The sequence below is a fragment of the Motacilla alba genome, chromosome 1 (assembly GCF_015832195.1).
Source record: "Motacilla alba alba isolate MOTALB_02 chromosome 1, Motacilla_alba_V1.0_pri, whole genome shotgun sequence".
In the NCBI taxonomy this organism is placed as follows: domain Eukaryota; kingdom Metazoa; phylum Chordata; class Aves; order Passeriformes; family Motacillidae; genus Motacilla; species Motacilla alba.
Window position 1 is genome coordinate 65,552,139 of NC_052016.1, and position 19,981 is coordinate 65,572,119.

Consider the following 19,981-nt stretch of genomic DNA (forward strand, 5'->3'; position numbering starts at 1 on the left):
TGGGACCCAACCAAGCAGCAGCAAACGCTGCTACACTCGCATCGTGCTTCGAGGTCTTCTCCCTCCGCGCTGCGCGGGGCGGGGAGCGGCGGCGCGGCCCCGGCTCGCCCCGCAGCGGGCGGGAGGAAAGCGCTCGGCGGCCCAGGGAGGCTGCCTGGCTCCCTCCCTCCTTCCCGCCCTCCCGCGGCCGGGGGCCACACCAGCCCTTCCCGGCCGCCAACACGAGCAGAGGCAGCTCGCCCGGCCTGCTCGGCGGGCCCCAGACAAAGGAAGGAAGGAAGCGGGGACGAACCGGGGCGAGGAGGCGACGGCAGCCCGGCTCCCCCCGGCGAGCGCGGCCGCCGCATCCGTGTGCGCTCAGCCGGGGCCAACTCCGGCGGCGGGCGAAGTGACCCGGAGGGCACCGAGCGAGGCCGGCGAGCCAGAGGGAAGAGGAGGGAGAAGCGGCGGCGGGAGGAGGAGAGAGGAGCGGGGCCGGTGGCTCACCAGGATCCGCTTGAAGAGGTTGCTCTCCTTGGGCGGCAGCGGCACGGACGGCATGGCGCGGGCGGCCCTGGGACAGGCACGGCTGGCGGGGGTGGGGGCGGCCCGGGAGGGGCGGCTGTCGGTGCGAGGGACGGGAGGAGGGGGAAACGCCGGGGAGGAAAAGCCCGAACTCGGCGGGGCGGCGGCGGCGGCACTTTAACTCATAGCCCTGCGCCGCCCGCCCTCCCCGCCGGCTCCCCCGGGCCCCTCTGCGCAGCTGCCGGGGCGCCTCGCCGCCCGCCTGACGCTGCAAAATGGCCGCCGGGGTCCCCTCGGCGCAGGCGCAGCGCCGCTCCCCCTCACAGACAGCCCCTCCGCCCGCCCGGCCCCGGGGCAGGGAGTGAGGATTCCCTCCGTGATTCCCTGCGCGATTCCCGGAGGGGCGGCTGAAGCGCTCCGCTCCCGGCGCTAAAGCGGTCGCTTCGGAGAGCCAGGCTGCCCGCAAGCCCGGGAGGGAGGCGGCGTTGGGAAGGAGCGCAGCCTCTGTCGGCGGCGGGGCTCGGAGTGGCTCTGCGGGCTTGCGGTGCCCTGGCTGGTATTTAAGGAAACAACAGCAAACTTGGCAGCCAGGCTTTGAGCAAGCGGGGACGGCCCCCGTCGCATTAAGGCATTTTCAGCAGTTGGTTATGTAAAACTTCCCGACACCATCGTGCGTCCACAGAACAGCGGCGCTTTTTCATTGCATGCCTCCTTCGCCGAAGGAAGTCTAAGGTCTTTTCTTTCTTTTCTTGTTAATCCCAAAAATCGTTCTTGAAAACAAAACCGAACCAAAACCACCAACAACCAGGGACGCTGAAACTACATAATCTAGGGCATTACTAAGAAGGAAAATTGGTTAAACTGTCAAGGTTACGACCAATTAAAAAGGCCATCTTATAAGGAAAATAAACTAGGCGACTGCAATTAAAATCTTTGTTTACATAATTAACCTTTAAAAAAATTAATTATATTTTGGCATTTATTTCAAATTATCTTAGTTCTGTAATATGGTTACCCACCTACAGTCACAGATGATGAACATGATAGATATCCCAAGTAAAGCAAGTGTGTGCGAAACAAGAGCCAATTAGAAAGTCTGTGTACTTAATATATTTTATTTGGTACTCGGTAAGCAGATGGCTGTGAGACTGAAGATCCCTAGCAGCACGTCCTTGACTTGACACAAGCCTTGCTGAAGCTGATGACATGATAGCTGCTTTCCTTTCCAGCTAACAGAGGGAACAAGACAGTAAGGAGAGAAGTAGAGAGAAGAAGAAGAGAGTAACCTGCATGTCAGCCTAATAACTTGAAGACTAATAAGTAAAAAAAAAAAAAAAAAAAAAAAGTGGTATGTTTAGGGAGCTTCCTGAGATGAAAATAGCAAAGATGAGAACATAAAGTATATGCTTTTCTATAGTTCTTTATAGCTGAGCCAACAGCTTATGGACACGTTTAGTGAATGGTTGTTGGTTTCCAGAGTGTTTTGTTAATCTGTCTAGATGTATGGTCTGTCATAAGGAATATCTGTGTTGTGTTTATTTCTCACTTTTTTGTTCTGGCATGCTTCTAATGATGTCAGTCAGCAGGGTCACTGATCACAGTATGTGTTTTCCACGTGCAGTACCCAATTCACTGTTCTTTCTGCTATATGCTGTAGTAGTGCTGCATTGGGAACCCGATTTTTACAAAGCAGGAGTATTACTGAGAGGGATGGCAGCCTTGGCTTTGCCCTGCAGCATCATTTTCAGAGCCTGTTCGTACCATGGCATGTCTTCAGCACTTCTAACAATTAGCTGAAGCCTTGACTCTATGAACCCTAGTTTCTGTCTTGGCAAAAAGACATATTATGCCTCTGGTTGGGTTGAATGATAAACTGATGTATCGTGGAGAACGATCAGACAAATATTGTGCTAGGTGGACCTTTGATCTGAAGCAATAAGGCTGTTCTTGATAGCTGAAGGTCTCTGTTTCCTGATAGTCCAAACACTGGAAAGAATGCTGTCTGAAAGTAGGCAAGTTGGAAATAAGAGGCAGGGGTTCGATTTGCATCTAGATGTGTCCATATTAAAAGTCTGTTAAAAGCAGCAAGAAAAGGAAAGCAGAGAGGCAATAAAAGAAACGTTTGTAGGCTAGCTGGGAGAGAATAAACAAAGAAATGAGCTTTGTGGGAAGGCAGAGTTCCAACTGAAAGTGAGGTTTGGGAGCGCAGTCAAGAGAACTTCTTGTCATTTAATCCCACTGGGCAAAACAAAGCTCTCTCTACAGGCTTTGTTATTAAACAGGACTGTATTCAAGACACATATGATTCTGTCACCATTTTTTTCCTTCAAACAGAAAGATTTCAGAAGTCTGAACTGTTTGGGCTGAAAGGGGGGAACAATATTGAAGTGCTGCATACATTGTAACAAGTTTGCTATTTTTGCGGTGTGTGTCATTGTGCTCCTGTGGAACTTGCGGGGAGATGCTGGCACACCACTGAACCCAGTCAGGGCCCCCTGGGCGAAAAAGGGCCCCCGCGTGGGCATGGACCTGCCTTCAAGCCGAGCATGTTGCAAGGCCTGGAGCCTGTTCTATCTGATGAGCCATCCCTTTGCTTCCAGTGGCAGGTTAATAGTGCCAGGTTTAAAAGTACAGGACCACCGTATCTATCGCGAAGCCCGGGAGCCCAGCTGTCTTCCTGCTGTCACTCTTCCCTTCTGCACCCAGCGTCACTGTGGGCTGCTGAGGAAGGTGGTGGTACTCTGCCCCAAATAGCCCATGCCCCATAACCCCTTATCCTCACCAGCTCCATCAGCAGCTGCTGCTTCAGCCACGTAGGTTTTAAGGCATCAAAACAAACTGTGAGAGGGGTAGGAGCAGATTTCACCTCCTTCATACTCAGCTTCCATACTGCAGTCTAAAAGCACACGGTAAACTTCGGGAAAGAGTGTATCTTACATGTTTGGAGTACGAGATGCATGGACAGGCCCTGTGGTGGATGGTCCCTGGCAGCCCTGCTGGCTGCACAGAGTCCAGCCCTTGTCTTGGCTGTGTTGCCGCTGCGTGCTTTGCTGCCTGGTAGGGAGGGAGCAGGACTTTGTTACAGTTTCTGTTTTCACACTTAAGTTGAAACATTCATCCACAAGGCATAATAAAAACTGAACATGATCCTGTTTAATCATGGATTAAATGCAATAACCATTACTGACTGGAGTAGAAGCTGATTTGATTTTCCTTGGCCTACCTTCTTCTTTTAAAATCAGTTTTGGAGCATGAGGTCTACTGGCAGTTTCAGGTTTTTAGGTTCCTGGTTGTCCTCCCGGAGAGGACCTTCCCAATACTTTTAAGTATCAAATTGCATATTTAGAGTACCAATGCAAGTACAATTTTATTATTTCATTTCACTGAGCCCCAGAAGTCATAGTGGAAGAAGAGGTACTGTGAGGAATGGTCTTTGGCTGATGGCATCTCTGATGGCACATCAGTGTGGGCTCAGGCCTGGGGAAGATTTCAGGGTGCTGTTTCCTGCGGCCCTTCCTGTGGACCAACTCCAGGGTGGGTCCTTTTCTCTGGAAGTGGTTTTCCATCTGTCTGCCTTATCTCCTGTACCCACGGTAGAGCAGAGCCAGGACCTGTCCTCAGGCCTAAACAAACACTTAGTTGTCATTCAGGCACTGAGCTTTGATCCAAATCCTGCCCATTGAGTGGTCCTGTTTTCAGTCTTTTGGAATATTTACCACACCAAATCCCATATTTTACATGCCAAACACAAAAGTTTTACCTTTTTATTTGTTTATTTTTAATTTTGTAGAATGACAGTAGCTGAGAAGAAAGGTATTTTGGTGATTATAGATATTAAAAAAAAACATTGCTTAAATATTTTTAAAATTTTAATTAGGGAGGTAGTGGTATTATGTTTAATAATAGCTTTTAAAATGTCCATTTACATAGTATGTTTTAAAGCATACTTTATGAGGAAGCTGCAGCTAACTAGCATGGTCATAACCAGAATGGTGATTTTTATTAATATTTTGCTTGCCTTTATTGGAATAGTAATAATTCATTTTAACTAGAATTGAATAGTGAGCTTTGACGCAAAGTGGAGCTTAATGTTATTTTATTCGGATTTCTCTGAAACTAATATTCTACTAACCAGATTCGCGAGGCGGAGGCTGCCTTAGCCGCCGGCGTGGCTCAGGGGACGGGAAGCGCGTTTTCCCGCAGGCATGCTGGGACTGGGAGTGCTCCCGCTGCACTTCCCGTCTGCCCCGGGCCCGCGGGCCGGGCCGCCCTCCCAGCGGCCGGTGAGTGCCGCGGCCCCCGTCCCGCCGGGCTCCTGCCTCTCCCTGCCCTCTCCTGCCTCTCCCTTCCCGCCTCTGCCTCTCCCTGCCCTCTCCTGCCTCTCCCTTCCCGCCTCTGCCTCTCCCCGCCCGCTCCTGCCGCCTCTCCCTTCCCGCTCCTGCCGCCTCTCCCTGCTGCTGCCTCTCCGTGCCCGTGAGCCCCGCGGCGGGGCCGGGCTGCCGGGCGCTCCCTGCGCGGCTGTCGGGGGTTTTGCTGCGGCTGGCCGTGCTGGGAGGCGCTCCCGGGGCTCGAGCCGTTCCTGATCCAGTCGGTGAGCATTGCAGTGCCTCCTCCTGCCGTGCATCTGCGACTTCCTATGTGCCCGAGTGCTGCTGTATGGCGCCGGTCGCATCTTTGGTTGCTAGAAATGCATTTTGTAATCTCTGAAAGAGTTCGCAAGATTAAGAGTTCTTTCCCGTCTTGAAGTTATTTTCTTTAAATTGTTATTTTAATTGGACAATTGCAGTTGTCACTTTTGCTTACTGTTTTTTTGATTTGTGGTGTGCACGAGGTCGTTTTAATCACATTTAAAAGTTATTAAAATCTGGTTTGGAGATCATTTCATTGGTAATCTAATGCTTATAGCTCTGTGAAAGTTATGTGTCTGTTTATTTTTACACAAATAAGGTGTGGCAGCTCCACTCTGAGAAGGAGATACCTTTTTTATTTAACATAGCAAAATTTTGAAACTTCTGACCTTCTTGAAGGTCTGTGTTATTTCATTACTTCTTTTTTTTCTTCTTTTTTTTTTTTTTAAACCAAAGAATTTTATTTTATTTCTGAGAGCTCAGGCAAAGCAATACAGCAAATTTGTTATTATTTCAGTACATTGCTTCTTAATTACACCAGTAAAAGTTAGCTAGATGGTTGTAATTAATATGCTTAATTAATTAATTAAAGTAAAACATAACATTAATGTTTTAAAATTGAGTTGATGATGGTCAGCACTTCGCCAAACAACAATGGGCCATGCTGATCTGGAGCAAGTCCATATTGATCATCAGAATTAGGTCTTTTGGAACTGAATCCACTCATGCCTAAATCCAGGATCATAGATTATGAGCCTGATTTGTGCCTTTTGCTGTGTTCCTGGTGAAGGGAACAGGATCCCTCTGCTGCAGCTGGTTTTAGTCACTATAGCAATCCAGGAGGGCTGTAATTTGCTTTATGTATGCTAAAGCAGTCTTGAAGTTGCTGCTGTGGATTCGATAGCACCTGCTGGCTGGGGAATCTGGGGAGGGACAGAAGTAGAATAAAGGTCCTTGCCTCCTTCTGTAGGTAGTAAAACAAGCACTCAGACAAGATGCACTACTTCTGATTCTACTGCATGTTGCTCATTCCTCATTATGGACAAATGGGTGACAGTAAATAGGTGAGAATAACGAGTGAGTTGAGTAGTTAGAGTGTCACAGTAATTTGTTAGTAAAATGCATGAAGATGCACAGAAGGTCTTGTCACTGATGAGTAAGAAGTAATTTTGTCAGGAAACTGAAACGTGTGTTTCCAGGAGATCTTGTTGCAAGAAGGTTCATGCTCTTACTTTCTCAGAATCCACTTTTTTTGTAAAAATCAGTGGGCAGATGTAACCGTGGCACTGGCAGGGTTACTAGGAATGCTTCTTTGTATGTTAAACCTTTTCTGTGTGAGTAGCTCTAGAATAAGTGTGATCTCAATGTATAGTCTTCCTGGTAGAGCCTTTTGCTCGAATATAAAGTTTTAGAGCACAGTAGTAATTCGTAATGTCGTTTGCAATGTTGATGATATAAAATGAAGAGGAAATGATCTTTCATAGGGCAGCAGTAATGCTAAGGGAAGCCTGGGTCCTATAAAACTGTAGGCCAAACGTCTCAGAAAAATACAGGGGGTGTATTTGAGAGTACCTGTTTCTTATTCACTTTTTGGATGGAAAATATTATGTTGCTTAAGTGTAAATATATCACAGTAAGGAGTATACAGGGACATAAAGCACATAAAGCAGTTATCCTGTCTTCTTCATGTATGAGTGAGTGATTTTTTCTAAGTGCATTGCAGTCCTGTTGGCTGATCTGTTGTGTGGTCATCTACTAATGTCCTGCTTTTATGGTAGTGGATATATTTTGACACATAATTCTGGACATTCTCTATATGGAATTATTTACCTCTAGTATTGATTTGTCTTCTCAGCAACACTTTTCTTTCATCAGTAAGGCATGAAATGGTTGGATTTTTCCGATGAAATATATGGCAAAGTGAAGCTATTTTCTGTAAAGCTCCTCATCCACGGGAGCTTTTCTGTAGTATAAATAAACTGTTTGAGGAGGGGAGAGAAAATACTTTTTCCAACCCTCAGTCAGTACAGTGGTAGTGATAAGAGCTTCTGGTTTAAACTGGGACTAAAATAAGGAATAGTTTTGTCCATGACAGTTGCATTTGTGTCAGTGTAATCAAACCAGGATATGGGTTTGATACCATCCTTGTGTTTGTTTGTTGTGCTTTTTTTTTAATAGAATGCTTTATTTTTCTAGATAACAACAATGGCCAATGTACTGTGTACTTTTAATTTCAGGTGGTGGAAAAATAAGAAACAAAATGAAACCTTTCCAAAAGGTCTGCGTTTTCAAGAGCCTGCTTGCCAATTGCTGCTGTCACAGCCAACTTGACAGCTGTCTTCTCCCTCCTGTTGCAAAGAAGATAGGCTGCATGGTGGGACTGCACAACCATGGATTTTGGAGGCCAAAGCCTTTATTGGACACAGCTAGATTCACTCTGTCATTTAACAGTTGGCACAGGAAAAACCATCAGGATTCTCAAGCTTTGTGGAAGCACGAGGCTGTGCAGAAGTATCTGGAGTCACTCAGCAAGGAATACCAGCAGGTTAGTCATCAGTTAAGTGCACACTCATTAAATGACTTTGAGCAAAGAACTCTGAGGAGAAGATGTGCCGATCTGTCCCCCATTGCAGCTGCGTTTCAAGAAATCAAAGAGGCTGAAAGAGAAGTTCAGGAGTTAGAAGCGATGTGCACAGGTAAAGGAAAACACATCTACTTGCTTGCTTCAGAACAGCAGCTGTGCTTGTGATAAATTTCATTGCCCAGCCTTTGAGGGAAGCCTGTGAGTAAGTTCAGCCAGCTCTGAAACACTCCCTGGTTCTCCCTGCTCCCAGGAGCTTGTGTGCTGCAAGGGCTTTCTGCATCCAGCCACATCCTTCTGTTTTTCATCTCACCTCACTTTAGATTGAGGTCTTAATATGGTACTTTTGGGAGAGTAGGCATTGTCTGGAACCTCAGGGATATCCATCTAACAGAAATAGTTGGGAAGTGTTCATTTTGAGGTTATTTTTTGGTTGAACTCAGAGCAGTTGGAATGGAAGAAAAAAAATTAGGGAGGTTAAAACCTTTGATAGATGCAGACCTCAGCTGTGTTACTTAAAATGGGATTCCACCTGACCAGTTCAGTGATATTTATTGAGCAAATGACATGAACTTTCATTAGGCTCTGAGTTGTCAGCTTCCAATTTAAATGGCAAAAGCTAATATTTCTTTGAAAATATTTGGGGAGTCCTTTAAGGAATAAAAAATGATGGTTGTTTAAGAAGCTGCTGTTTTCCAATAGTCTGCTACGGTAGAAGTTGTGGTAAAAAATAATGAAAAATTGTCACTGGTTTTTGTACCATTTAGGAATAAGAAAATACACAATGAATAAATAAAAGAATTTACAAAATAAGTAATGGTGCAACATTTGGGGGAAAAAAACCCAGTCATGTTACAAGTGTGAGGAGGTGCACACAACAGGAAGAAAAAATGGCATCCATTCTGCTACAGTGGCAAGTATTAAGCCAAGAGAGGGAGACACTGACCTGGAGACAATGGGGTTTGCATTAAAGCAGTGAAGGAGGGGAAAATCAAAGGACAGGAGAAATCAGTACCCAGCAGTGTAAATGGAGGAGGACAAAAGTTCATGGTGCTTTTCAGAGAGAGGGAGATGGGGTGTGGACAAAACAATAATAGACATCCTGAAATAAAGATGTAAATGTAACTTATTTAGAAAGAGGTGGAAAACAATCATATACTTTAGTTTTAAAAATAAATAGATGTTTGTGCTTTTGGAAAATAAATGGTTATTTAAAATATTTTAATCCTCAACCCTCTCTTAATTCTCTTCACTGGAGAAATGAGGAGAATGAGTGAAGGAGACAAGGTACAAAAATTTAATGCTGAAAAATAAATGCTCTTGAAAGAATTAAAAAGTATTAAGAAAATTCTAGAAAATTCATATTTCAACTTAGAAAGGCTGTTTTTGAATCAAATTAATATAATGAAGGATTTTTCTAATTCCATAAATTATGATGTGGAAGGATGGAGTGAGTTCTAGTTGAAAGAAGGGAAAAGAATGGTAAAAAATTACAGCCAATAAATTAATTAAATAGAGCCAAATTATTCTGTCTGTACCGTATATCCTGTGGCCAAGTTAAAACACAGATGTCCCCTTCATTTGGCTATTCACTGTTTTCCACTTAGCTCCCTAACTGACCCTCTTCTCTCTACTACCTGAATTCCTGACAATTGATGTAGGATTTTATATTTGCAACACTCAGTGAAGCAGAAAGATATCTCCCAGTTTCCCTCTGGTGGTGTGAGTCACGAGGTTGGTTAAGTGCATTCTGTTTTGGAGGGAGGTAGGAATGGGATACCAATCCTTTGAACCTTAAGCTCATTGGTCACCACCAGACCATCTCTCAGCACTGTTGACAGTAGTTAGTTTGATACTGTTTATCTAACTGATCAATGCTTTTTGGACCAGCTAGAAGCAAATGAGGGTCCAGTTTTGTGCTGCATCTGAGACAAGCCTGTGGTTTCCATGCTGGCCACAAGGCAGAAGGTTTTCATCTTCTCTTTGTTGCTTTGTTCCCTCAGTCTTACTCCTAGTTGCTCAAAGCTGGCCTCAGCCATTCCCTCCTCATTTGTGTTGGTAATTGTCCAGTTGTAATTTGAATCTAGTTCAACTTGGCATGGTAAAAATGTGTGCTTATTCAACCAGACTTGCTTTTTAATTTCAGTGAGTTGAATTGTTTCACTTTCTGGTGAGTAGAAAAGTGGGAAGAAAGATGAAAAGGTCACTGTTTTAGCAGTGACAGGTTTTCCACTTGACTCCAACTGTCTTCAAGTTTCTATTTAATGTATAATCTATTGCTAACTGATCAACATTTTTTGTTACTGTAAGCTGGAGCCTCCATAGCAGAAAAGGCTTGGAGCTTCTGTGAGCTTTACCTGAGAATGTGTTGTAGTTTTTTAGAAAGCTCTAAAATGTGGGATGGGGCAGTCTAATCACAGGTAAAGTATCTGCTGCTCCTTCTAGCACACCTGGAAAATATGATCATTGAGTTACCAATGTGCATCCTAGCTTGGGCTGCTCTTGTTTGAGCATTTTATACTGGCAAAACACTACAAGCTTTTCTGTGCTGCAGTGCATGTCTTTGGACAGCTGTGTTATAATTTGCTCTAGGTGAGATTGGTTAACATCTATTCCTGTTGTTCAAATTTAGAACTAGACAGCAGAGATGAGAAACAACTTCTAGAGCTTGCCTTGGAAGAGAAGGAAAGCCTGAATAAAAAAATGAACATGTTGTGCAGAAAGGTGAGCCTGAGGTAAATTTTTACAGCTTTGTAAATAAAGATGTCAGAAAACCTTTCACCTGTTATGTTACTTATAGATTCTGACACTTGAGTTTAATGAAACAGAAGTCCAGCTTCTGTATTCTCCCTGAAAAGGAGTGGCAACATTAATTATTAATAAGCGTCTTAGTGACAATTGTCTCTTAGGAGATGATTGAGTAATTTCTCTTGCTTGCTTGTCTGTCTGCAAATGCTGAAGGGGATTAAAAAAGTGGTGAGTCTGTGCTACTGAGATTTGACATAACATCCTAGTAACTGCTTGTGGCTGTGGAGCATGCACTCTTGAGGAATTTCTGATTGGAACTTGCAGTCTTTCGTTTTCTCTTCAACTGACAGCATCCCATGAGTGGGGAAAATAAAGCAGTTGAAACAATTCAGTGGAGACCACTGTGTTTGGGCTCATTTCTGTTCTCAGACGGAAATAATTTGAAATGTGACTTTCTGAAAAATTAGATTAATATAAAGATTGGCTGGGTTAGCTAATAACCTTGTTCTTCATAGGTAGCTGGGGCTGGGTGAGTGACCTGCCACCTGACTTGGCAGTACTGGACTTTCAGCTAGCTTTCATGTGGATGCACTAGTGTGTTGCATTTCCACACTGATTGCTGAGTTGCAATGGTCATTGGGCAGTTTTTTGTCCTACTTAATTACCTTGTCAAAGGAAGTCAATGGTTGTGTGTGCTCAGGCTATGGCAATTGTGAAGTCTGGCTGTAAATTTGATTGAGAGAAGATCCAGGGTCATGACAGAGATAATGGCATTCTTTTTTTTTTTTTCCCCAGCTTTTCCAGCTTCTAGTGCCAAAGGAAAAATATGATAGAAGTCCTGTCATATTAGAGGTGACAGCTGGCAGAACAACTGGAGGTCAGCAAAGCCCCTACAGTGAAGATTACTTCCAAACTCCATCCAACTCCATTAAACCTCTTATGGGTTATTCATAATGCCTTTTTTATACTTTACTGGCATAAAGTAATACTTTCTAAAGATGACCATTAACCTGCCTAATGACTGGGGTTAGAGCTGCAGATAAATCTAAAAACTGCTGTTTATGTGGTAATGCTTTTTAATTTTTAGGGGACATCTGCCAACAGTTCACTAAAGAAATGTTTGACATGTACCAGAGCTACGCCGACTACAAACGTTGGACCTTTGACATCGTGAACTATACGCCAGCTGAGATAGGTACTGCAGTTCTTCAGAGAATCCAAGACAATGGAATTGAAATCAATGTTTCTCTGCTGTATTTGTCACACGCTATTTGTCTCTCCAGGAGGCTTGCATCATGCTGCTGCTCATATTTCAGGAGACAATGTCTACAGGCATCTGAAATATGAGGGAGGGACTCACCGAGTCCAGCGAATCCCTGAGACAGGCATGTCATCAAGAATGCAGCGTATTCACACTGGGACAATGTCAGTCATTGTCCTCCCTCAGCCAGAGGAGGTAAACTGTTCATTGGTTTGGTAAGGTGGTGCTGAACCCCTGCTTACCCATTTTGGCATTGGAGTAGGTGTTATTTAAAACTCTGTTACTGTTTTGGGGATTTCGCTGATAACCAAGTGCTTTGTGCAAGTCCCAGCAAATGAAACACAAGTGCTCTGACTCTGGGAGATGATAGTCCTTGGCTCTGTACCTTACATGTATAAATGGATCATCAGAAGCAACTTTGCAGGGATTTGCTGTTGCCTGAAATGGCATGTAAGTGAGTGATCATTTCATGTTCCAGCCCCAACACTGACAAGGCTCACTGCTATGAGTAAGCCAATTTTAAATTACATCACGTATTAAGACACAGAATATATGCAAGAAAATACTCAGTGTTGCATAGTCATGTGATTCTGTACATACTTTTGCTTTTTTTTGTTTCATGTAAATTATTGGCGCCCTTCTCTGGTAAATCAAGGACAGTCTACTTTGAATGTGAATGTGTTGGCTAGTCTGTCTGAGATCTCACTGATACGGACAGTTCTCACTTGGACCACCAATTTACACAAAAAAATACACAAAACCAGATCCTATAGGCTTTTCCTGCACCTTCTCCTGCTTCTTTGTAAGACTTTACTTGCAACATTGATCAGATTTGAGTGTTCCTTTCCCATCCACTGAGCTCAAACTATGGTCCAGGTCATCATGGACTCCTATTTCCAGTGTGGCAATCCTTACTTGAGTAGATCTGGATATGTGTATTTTCTCCTCAGATGATTTTAAGTACCGTTGCAAGAATCATTCAGGCTTGGCTCATGAACAAGATCCTTGCACTCCTGTTTAGAAGTGGTTTTTAAATATTTGCTTATTTCTTAGTCTCTCTGCCAAAGCGAGTGGTTTTGCAAAACAGTGATTGTGTTTTGTTTGACACACACACATACCTTGTTTAGTGAAGAATCTGGAGTAAGAGTTTGAAAAACTATGTGAAATCTTTAAGGCATCATTTGCTTTTCAACAATATTTGACACTGCATTTTTTAAATTATAATGATTATGACTGTTACTTAGGAACAGTTGTAAAGGAGCAATTTTTTCAGAAGGGATTTCTTATTGATGCTGAGTGTCACTAACATCCAAGTGTTTTTAGAATGAGCAGGAAGTAGTAATTTCCTTTGTTTCTAGGTTGATGTTAAAGTGGATCCCAAAGATCTGCGTATAGATACATTCAGATCCAAAGGAGCAGGAGGACAACACGTTAACAAAACTGATAGTGCTGTGAGGATTGTGCACCTTCCTACAGGTAAGTCTGGCTGTACTTTGCACTTTTAACCACACTGGATCTGTATCTTGAAAAGGAAGCTTGTGATCCTGCAGGTTGTCTCTTGCAGGGCTGGGCCTTATACCAGGAAAGGAGAAGTAGCCCCTTCTGGTTCTGTCCCTCTTGTAGCCAGGCAATGTGATAAAGGGGCTGTGTAGCAGGGGCACAGTGATTATGCCAGTTCTGTCTTCAGAGGGAGTGTTTCATGAATACACTGTCTTTGAAGGATGAAAGAACAAATGGAGGGTGATAGCGATGGGGTAGAAGATGTAAATAATCTGCACGTGTGCAATAATGTGTGCTCTGTACCTTCAGCAGTAATGGCCACTGGCAAGCAAGGGCATGCTTAGCCTAGCTGGAATCTGTGTAGTTACATGACTGATTAAAAAGAAGACTTGAAGATTTTCATTCATTACTGGATAATGCTATCATATGTTGCATAGAAAGGAAAATGTATGTTGATGGGGAGGATCACTCTGTCTTTTTTTGGGATTTGTTTTATTGAAACTCTCTGAGCTTCTCTCTGTAAGATGCAGAATCACTTTAGGCACAGGAAATTAACCTGAAAACAGGTGTTCCTTATATGCCTTTGTCATTCAGAAATAAAATGAGATTTCTTTTAAAGAACTAAAGGTCTTGTTTTGTCTCATTTTTCATAATTTAGTTCAAGACTCACCAGTGTTGATTAGGCACCCCTTTCTCCTAGAATAATGAATTTTCCAGTCTCCAAGAACTTATCTGGACTAAGATTTTAAAAATTTGTGTTACGCTCTTTTAAACATCCTCTTGTAGACTGTTCAAATTGCATTTTTAACATATGACAGCTAATTGGAGTGAATCTAGTTTCTAGAGGCAATGTCAGAAACTTGTTTGCTTCATGAAATTTTAAAATATCCCTGACTTTTCTGTAGCACAGAAGAAAAACCCCCAGGTGCAGCTGTGACAAGTTTAAAAACGCTCTAACGGTTCTGGCCAGTGTGTTAAAATGACTTTTTATCCTGCAGCTGAAAGGCCCTACAAACCAGCACTCCAGTAGGTTTCATTTGCCTAATGTGTTAGAATTAATTCAGCTCGCTTGTTCTCTGTTCTAACGGGCTCTTGGATGGCTCTGTGAAGGACTGGCAGTGGAGTGCCAGCAGGAGCGCTCGCAGCAGCTGAACAAGGAGATCGCTCTGCGGACACTGAGAGCTAAGCTGTACCAGCAGATCCTTGAGAAGCAGCTCCGTCAAGAGCAGAGTGCCAGGAAGCTGCAGGTGAGGCATGTGGTGCCTGAGATCTGGAGAGGATGTTGTGTTGTGTTGTAGATTTGTTTCGGATCTCTTTGTGTGAGGGGACAGAGCAAGTGAGAGTGTGTGTCTAAACTAGGGGTGCTTACAAGGGAGGAGAATCTTGTACTTCAAAATGGTAAGTCTGCCTTTACTTACCTCAGTGCAATGGTATTGCAGACTTCTCAGGCAATGAAAAGAGACATCAGCTGTAGCTGGAAAGAAAGGTCAAAAGACTGGCTGAAATTTTTCAAAAGGGAAAATTCAGCATGGTGTACTGAATGCCCCCGTTAAGGCCAGAGTTACACAAATCAAGCATCAGTAAAAGGTTACATTCAATGGAAACTAGGATCGGGAGTTCTCAGAAGTTTCTAAAGGAGAGTATTTTGAGGCCATACAGAGGTTTTGAGAGAAAGTAAATGAACAATCCTGCTACAGTGCATTTAAGTAGCAGCTTATTTGATACAGTTTAGGTAACCTTTTGAGGAAGAAACAGCTTCTGGAAGAGTTACCTCAAGTTAGGTTACAAAGTGTGCTTTTCACTCAAAATGTCCTGTCCTTCTTTTCCCATTCTTTGAGTATTTTCCAATTTGTAGTTCAAACTTCAACAGTGATCTGTTGGAATAAAAATGCTTCAGAAGTAGAGAATTACTCAGTACTCCAGATTTGCCAGCTCAGCTATTTAGTCACTTATTTCAGGTTGCATTTAAGTGTATTGTCCCTGCAGGTTATTAACCCCATCATTGTAAGCAGTGAGCCATTTATCTTTTGTTATTAATTTCAGTTTGAGAGCCTTCAAACTGCATAAAGTATTTATATTTATATATTTATATACATTTATATTACTAGTGTGGAAAATCAGGCAAAAGTGAATTACCTTTCCTAATGCTTTGGAATTTATTCAAGATATTCCGTGTTCTAAAATACACATGTTGAGTGCAGGTGAAATTTTCACCAAAGCCCACTGAAACGGACACCTATTTATTCCTCTGAGAGTTTTTTAGCATTTAATTCTCCATTTGAGTGGAGAACACAGTGAAGTGTTTAATCCCAACAGTGCTACATTTGGGTTTCTGCTTCAAGTTAAAATTGTTGTTTGCACTCTCACACTTCACCACTAGAGGGTAACTTCACTTCTTACTCTAAGTCTCTTTTGGTGCTGATTTCCGACAGCCACATATTGACTGTGCTGCTTCCATTATTAATGGAGCCTATTTTCATTATTTTGTGTGGAAGCTACAACCCCCTCTCCCCCCAGAAAACCTCACTTGTATATTTTTTGAAGTAAGGATTTTTGTACCTTACACAACCTTTGAAAGTTATGTGGTTCTTTCAGCTACAGAGGGGGAACAATGTGCTGGAGGATATAGAAACTTGGTTTGTGATACAGCATCACAAACAGTACAGTTCAGTAATGCCAAGCCAGTGACCACTAGGTTGGTAGTTGGAACAGGCTGATCCATTACAGTTTATTTTAAGCATCCTGTTCTAGAGGAGTATTTGTTTTTTTTTAAAACACAACAGATTTTGTTTTTTCCTGTTTTGCTGCAGTTGGGAACAAGAGCCCAGTCAGAGAGAATTCGTACTTACAACTTCACCCAGGACAGAGTGACTGACCACAGGATCTCATATGATGCACGCAATATCAAGGTAAGGACTCCTTATGAGAGTATTTAGATACTCACATTTACCATAAAAAGAAAAAATTAACTTAATGAGTACCACTTAAGATATATATGAAGAAAGTAGCCAGCTGTGCTCTGACAGAACACTAGATTTAGAAAGCTTAAACTTTATTTCCTGCCTTTTTGTAGTCTTAGAGATTACTGGCACTTAGAGCTACAGGCCGTAGCTCACTGGCCTACTTCTCTGTGTGTTCTTCTCCTACTATGTGAGTGGAAAGTGACCGAGCATGTAGTCCTCAATGAGATCCCTGAGTCCTTTGGCCAAACTGGGCAAGTGACATTTGAGATTCTTGCAGCATAGTACATCCAAACCAAAAACCTGACAGGAAGGACTTTTTATTTTTGTTAGGCCATTCTTTCCTCCTCCCAATGCTTGAGTAAAGAATGAGAAACACTTCTATGTTTTCATCGCAGGTCACAGTTAAAAGAAACTGAAATGGAATGTTTTCATTTTAATATTATCTGAGATCGTGTGTCTGTGTAAATATCTACATGTGGCTTGAATCTTATTGATTGTTCAACCTGGAAAAGAGAAAGCTTTGGGGTGACCTAATTGCAGCCTTCCAGCACTCAAAGGGAGCCTACAAGAAAGGGGGAGATTTTTACTAGAGCGTGTAGTGACAGGACAAGGGGAAATGGCTTTGAACTAAAATAGGGTATATTTAGATTAGATATTAGGAAAAATGTCTTTACAGTGAGGGTGGAGAGACACTGGAGCAGGTTGCCAGAGAAGCTGTGGGTGCCTCATCTCTGGAAGTGTTCAAGGCTTAATTGGATGGGGCTTTGACCAACCTGGTCTAGTGAAAGGTGTCCCTGCCAATAGCAGGGGGGGTTGGAACTGGATGATATTTACTGTACCTTCCAACCCAGGCCATTCTATGATTCTGTTTATTTGGGTTTTTTACAATGGGAAAAAAAAAACTAATAATGGATTTTTTAACATTAATTTTATGAGAAACAAAGTTTAGGGTGATCCCTGGATATTTTGGCTTAGGTATCCAGTTTGCTGGAAGTGCTGATGCATAAGGAGCAACACTTTTCAAACTGTACCCACAGTGTCCTGGGTAACTCCAGAAAATGCAGGGCATACTGAATATGGAATGGTTCATAGTTAATGGAGTGCAGAATACCATGGCAGAGGAAATAGTTCCATGATTGCATAAAAGGGGCTTTTGTTAGTCAGTTCCTTAGTGTTTGGATCTTTCTTGAGTGAAACTGGAGCCATGAAGTGCCTGACAAAAGTTAGTCGAGCTTTTCTTGCAAAACAGCCTCACTCTTGCTGTGGCCAGCAGTATTTGAATGAGGTTCTTCAATCCTTGGTTGTTCTTGCAGAGAATTTTCATGTAGGTGCATGGGTTACATGAAACCAAGGCAGTAGCTGCTTGTGCTGCTGCCAGAATCCATGTGCCTTGCAGAGGCAGGCAGCTGATGTCCTGCTGCTGTCCACCACTGCCGCTTTCACATGGAAGGCACCTGCAAGGATGAGCAAGTGGAGGGACTGCAGGCAAAGTGCATTTCAGGGGTTTGAGTGGTTGGTGTTTCAGAATAATGCTGAAGAACAGTCAGTAATGCTTTTGTCTGCTTTTTTTCTTTCACAGGAAATTCTAAGTGGGAAAGAAGCACTGGATAAGCTAATCAACAGATTACTGGAGTTTGCAGAGATAGAGGCTGTCACCCAATATCTAGAAAATTTGCAGACTTTAGAAGGAGGAGGCTGAAGCCCTCAAGTAGAATTAAAACAGAATTGTTGTGTTTGGTAATCGAATAAAACAGATGTGTTTGTTAGATGATATGTTGATTAAAACCTATTTCTCTGTTTTTCAGGGTGTGATACTATTCTTTTTGTATCTTGGTGCAAATGGGTTGAATTTATTGCAGCAGCCCTGGCAGAAAAGCATCAGCTTGGAGTTCTGTGTGCACACTCCTCCTGTCTTGGCAGCTGGGCTTTGCTAAGCTGATCCTTCTCTTGACAGTATCGCAGCTGGAAAGGCAGAGAATTGTGGTGGTGGAGCAGAATAAATACCACATAGCGCACTTTTTGTTTGGTGGTGGGAGATGTTCTTCTCCAGGTGAAAGAAACTGAGCTCCCCTAACATAATCTAGAATCTTGCCTTGTGAATACTAATTTTTTTTTCCACTTATTGTGTGAACTTCCTAAATGAAGTACCTTAGAAATGACTTTGTATTAAGATGCTTTATTTTTTTTTAGAGTAAATATTCAAAAGCAAAGGGAGTGAAGGGGCCAGAATGTTGTAAGAGAAACCTGTTAAATTTCTTCCAGGAACTCTTGGGTCAGCTTGTGGTGGGACTGGCCTATGTGCTGCAGTGCAGAAGTACATGCTCTAGTTTTCAATGAAGTTTTTGAGGTAACAGGCAGCTCCCTGTCTCCTGGCAGAGAGAATGAGTTCATACTGCAGATGCATTTCAACAAACCAGGTAGCTCTGGAAATCAGCTCCTGTCTTTGGGAATGTCTGCCTTTGCCTGTCCTTGAGGGGATCCAGGTGTCTACAGGGCACCCTCAGCTTTGGCAGGACTCGTGCTGATGTTTTGCACTGCATGTGTGCGGTGCTGGCAGGTGCTGAGCACCAGCAGGCACTCCTTGTGTGCCTGACTCAGGAATGCTGTGTGCTCAGGCTGACACAGAGATTGGTGCTCTGCTCAGCTGGGTTCACTTGCCAGATCATGGCATCTTCTTTTCATCCTGCTCGCCCCAGGTTCTGCTGGAAAGCTGCTCTGCACTGTCTTTTGCACGAGAAGAGCCAGTTCATTGTTGCAATTTAAATTATGCCTCGTAGTTGATTTATATTTGCATATTTGTTTTGTAATCAGGAATGATGCAGTGTGAGTTCTGAAGGGTGTAGTTTTTATTACTGTGTATATAGCAACAATTGGAACATTATTCAGCTGTATTAAGAAAAATAGACAGAATTTCTAACAGGAAGAAAGCAGGAAGATTATACTCAGTTCCTCCATTCTGCAATTATTTTCCCGTTCTTTTGTGTATTCTTATCAGCAAGCTTTGTCTGGCAATTTCTCTCTTGCTTCCAACACTAATTACAAAAGCTTTGGGCTTTGGTTGAGTTGGTTGTTGTTTTTGGTTTTGTTTTTTTTAATTGGTAGCTCTGCAAGTCAATCAGAAAACTTATTGCCATGCAATTCAGGATTCATTTGGACTTTGACTTCTTTCAGTAAGCAGTCTAGAAAAAGAATCCTCCAGAAAGATCTGCAGGTGAGTGCAGTGCCAGCAGACTGGCAAGAACTAATATGATCATCTGTAATAGGAGAATATCCAGCTAACATGGTTATTGAATTACCATGCTTACTATCATCATGCAATTAAATGCACCAATTAATTTTATTAATTCTATCTCTCAAACATTTCTGAGTTTCTCTTAGAAACTTCCAAAAACATTTAAACAATAAGATTCCACTGCCAGGATTAGTTAGTGTCTATGAAGTTCCTTACTATGAAAAAATTATTGAAATGCTTAAAAATATGAGCCTCATTTATTTTACTGAAAGACAGTGATATTTCTGCAGGACCTTATGGATATTTGTGATTGATTAATTTTCTGTAGCCCTTTTTTGTTGATGGTTTTGTGCAGAGTGATGAGAAGAGGGAAAGCAGACAGCAGCTCCCCTCTTTACTAAGTTTTGGATGTCCTAAATACAGGTGTTGAAATTTAGAAGCTGAGCCCCTTCTGCCAGCCTGGAGATCCTGAAGGGTCTTTGTCCTAAGCTTTTCCTGCAATTGCATGTACATGTGTATGTCAGCAAAATACAGCTTATCACAGTTGGGATAGAGTGGAAACAC

The 19,981-nt window shown here is 42.9% G+C and overlaps 2 protein-coding genes across 6 annotated transcripts in view; one reads left to right on the top strand and one right to left on the bottom strand.

The window, feature by feature from the left end:
• NAA16 (N-alpha-acetyltransferase 16, NatA auxiliary subunit) overlaps positions 1 to 1,804 on the bottom strand; it is a 64,514-nt gene extending 62,710 nt beyond the window's left edge. The window contains exon 1 of one of the 3 annotated variants that reach the window (XR_005255701.1): positions 487 to 1,802. Coding sequence is in view for 1 of the 3 variants with exons in the window: in XM_038127044.1 (XP_037982972.1) it covers positions 487 to 540 (54 nt within the window). In the remaining 2 variants the exon portion in view is untranslated. Of the gene's footprint in view, positions 1 to 486 lie in introns of all 3 variants that reach the window. The other 2 variants (XR_005255702.1, XM_038127044.1) reach the window with 2 other exon arrangements.
• MTRF1 (mitochondrial translation release factor 1) lies at positions 368 to 19,147 on the top strand. Of its 3 annotated transcripts, XM_038127075.1 has the most exons (10): positions 368 to 504; positions 7,370 to 7,828; positions 10,346 to 10,437; positions 11,257 to 11,338; positions 11,549 to 11,656; positions 11,745 to 11,917; positions 13,081 to 13,198; positions 14,333 to 14,469; positions 16,033 to 16,131; positions 17,765 to 19,147. In XM_038127075.1, the coding sequence occupies exons 2-10, from the start codon at positions 7,393 to 7,395 to the stop codon at positions 17,882 to 17,884; spliced, it is 1,365 nt and encodes a 454-aa protein (XP_037983003.1). In that variant the 5' UTR covers positions 368 to 504; positions 7,370 to 7,392; the 3' UTR covers positions 17,885 to 19,147. The 3 variants fall into 3 exon arrangements, with proteins under 3 accessions (XP_037983003.1, XP_037982993.1, XP_037983007.1); XM_038127065.1 differs by lacking the exon at positions 368 to 504 and having other exon boundaries at positions 7,330 to 7,828; XM_038127079.1 differs by lacking the exon at positions 368 to 504 and having other exon boundaries at positions 7,541 to 7,677.
• Positions 19,148 to 19,981: the final 834 nt, after the last annotated feature.